This window comes from Octopus bimaculoides, chromosome 4, assembly GCF_001194135.2.
Source record: "Octopus bimaculoides isolate UCB-OBI-ISO-001 chromosome 4, ASM119413v2, whole genome shotgun sequence".
NCBI classification, from domain to species: domain Eukaryota; kingdom Metazoa; phylum Mollusca; class Cephalopoda; order Octopoda; family Octopodidae; genus Octopus; species Octopus bimaculoides.
This window is the reverse complement of record NC_068984.1, coordinates 141,067,719-141,070,218: the sequence shown is the minus strand read 5'-3', so window position 1 is coordinate 141,070,218 and position 2,500 is coordinate 141,067,719. Positions and strand designations below refer to the sequence as shown.

Sequence of the window (2,500 nt, the reverse complement as noted above, 5' to 3'; positions counted from 1 at the left end):
TCTCACAAGACATAGATACAAGCATATTCATCAGAAATATTCCAGAATGGTAGCTAATCTGTAATGCTTTTCGTCCTGGCAGTGAATTCTTTGTCAATCATGGTAAGAAAATCCGAAGATTACATAATAATTTCTGGATTCTCTACAAAGGAGAGAAAAATTAATATCAGAGTCCGTGGGGTACAAAATTTGCTTTCTAACCGCATGGTTTCAAGTTCTGTCCCATTGTGTGACACCTTGGACAAGTGTACTTTGCTATGTTTGTCCCCCACCATCGCTTGATATGTGTGTGTGTGTGTGTGTGTGTGTGTGTGTGTATGTGTGTGTGTGTGTGTGTGTGTGTGTGTGTGTGTGTGTGTGTGTGTGTGTGTGTGTGTGTGTGTGTGTGTGTGTGTGTAAAGTATAGATAAAAGGACCTCAAATACATAGAGTAACCATCCACTCACATGCAGTGTATATAAATAAGTACATGCGAAGTGGTATCAAAAAGTTCTCTGACTAGTTCTGTAGCACCCCGATAGATGGCAGCGCACAGTTTCGTGCGCAGTGAGAGCTAGCAATGACCTTCATGAGGTGACCTTCAGTGACATCGCTGTTGAGAGATTTGTATTTTTGTGATCACGTGTATGCTGTAGTCTGCGATTTTTGCCATGGACACGAAGTTGGAACGAAGAACCAACGTGAAGTTTTGCGTTAAACTTGAGAATTCTGTTAGGGAGACATTGAGAATTCATCGGCAATCTTACAGCGATGTGGCAATGGGTCGTACGCAATGTTTCGAGAGGCACGGGAGCTTCAAAAGCGGAAGAACGTCCGTGGAAGACGACGAGCGATCTGGAAGACGTGCCACGAGCGTCACCCCGAAATGTGGGAAAAAATTCATCAGATCATCGGAAGACAATGACGTTTTAGAGCGTTTGAAGGAAGACATTCGGCGAAAGCAACCGGATCTGTGGAGCGCGAAGAATTAAATACTTCACCCTTGTCATTGAATTCTCTTCAATCGTGAGTTTCTCGCCAAAAACAACAACATGATGTCGCGGCCCCACTCGCCCTATTCGCCAGACTTAGCCCCTGCGGACTTTTATATCTTCTCCAAGATGAAAATGCAGCTCAAAAGTTGCCCATTTTAACACCGTGGTTGAGATCCAGAGCGAATCGAAAGAGGTCCTCGACTCACTTACGGAAAACGACTTCCATGCCGGATTCCAAAAGTGTCAGGAATGTTGGGACCGGTGTATTGCTGCGCAAGGTGACTATTTCGAAGGAGATGGCGTTAAAACTTAGGTAAATAAAGTTATTTCTGTTAAACATAACGAATCGGGAACTTCTTGTTACAACCTCGTATTAATGTAAACGTTATAAATTATATATATAAAAAAAAAACAAGTATATTATACTGTATAAACATCATCTCAAACACAACTCAGTGCTTTGTATAGAATGGATAGGATTGATTATGATATGAAAAGTTGGCAATCTACCCTAAATATTGCCACTGAATAGTCTTTGTTTTTTGTGTGTGTGTATGTATACACAAGCTTATTAACATATATGTATGTGTATGTGCGCACAGGTATGTGTATCTATGGACGGATGCATATATAATTATGTTTTTTGAGTAATATATATGACAAACTGTGAACAATTTTCCATGATATTGATTTCGTAACGCTGTTTTATTTATGTCTTTCTTCACTGTAGCTGCTATATAACCATATCTAATTTATGAAATTGCATACGTCGTGTATATATATATATATATATATATATATATATATATGTATATATATATATATATAATAATATTAGGGACAGAATCCAAAATTACAGGTAAAAACTCAATTAAAATCAATTTATAAAAACATAAAATTAAATTGAGCCTTATAGATAAAGTATATATAAAATATATAGTTTTAGGGAAAATACATACATGCATACATACATACATACATACATACATACACACATACATGCATACATACATACACACACATACATATGTTGTTCTTCATCATTTCTACATTTTAAGGCAGTGAGCTGGTAGAATCGTTAGCGCGCCGGACCAAATGCTTAGCGGCATTTCATCCGACTTTACGCGGTCAATTCAAATTTACCTTTCATTATTTCGAGGTCGATAAAATGAGTACCAGTTGAACTGTGGAGCCGATGTAATCGACTGAGCCCCTCCCCTCAACATTTCTGATTTTGTGTCAAACATTTAAAACCAAATTTGCTATAATCTAAATGTCTTTTCATTTTCGATCTATAAGACCATATTTTAACAGTTTTTTTTCTCTTTATATTTTTGCAGATTATAAATTCCGAAACTTACTATCTCAAAAATGAAGTTTGATGTTCTGTTGAACCATATCGGTTCCTTGGGAAAGTTCCAAAGAATTATGATCTTATGGATTTATCTAGGTGCCAGTATGGATGGCTACCATTATGGAATCAGTGTATTTATCTTACCAACAAAAAATCACAGGTTTGTCAATAT

General features: G+C 37.2%; 1 protein-coding gene across 2 annotated transcripts in view; it reads left to right on the top strand.

Moving 5' to 3' along the window:
* LOC106882280 (solute carrier family 22 member 27) overlaps positions 1–2,500 on the top strand; it is a 42,941-nt gene that overhangs the window by 18,453 nt on the left and 21,988 nt on the right. For both annotated transcript variants that reach the window (XM_052967547.1, XM_052967546.1), the window contains exon 2: positions 2,315–2,488. In XM_052967547.1, the coding sequence (XP_052823507.1) occupies positions 2,346–2,488 (143 nt within the window). In that variant the 5' untranslated portion in view covers positions 2,315–2,345. The remainder of the gene's footprint in view (positions 1–2,314; positions 2,489–2,500) is intronic.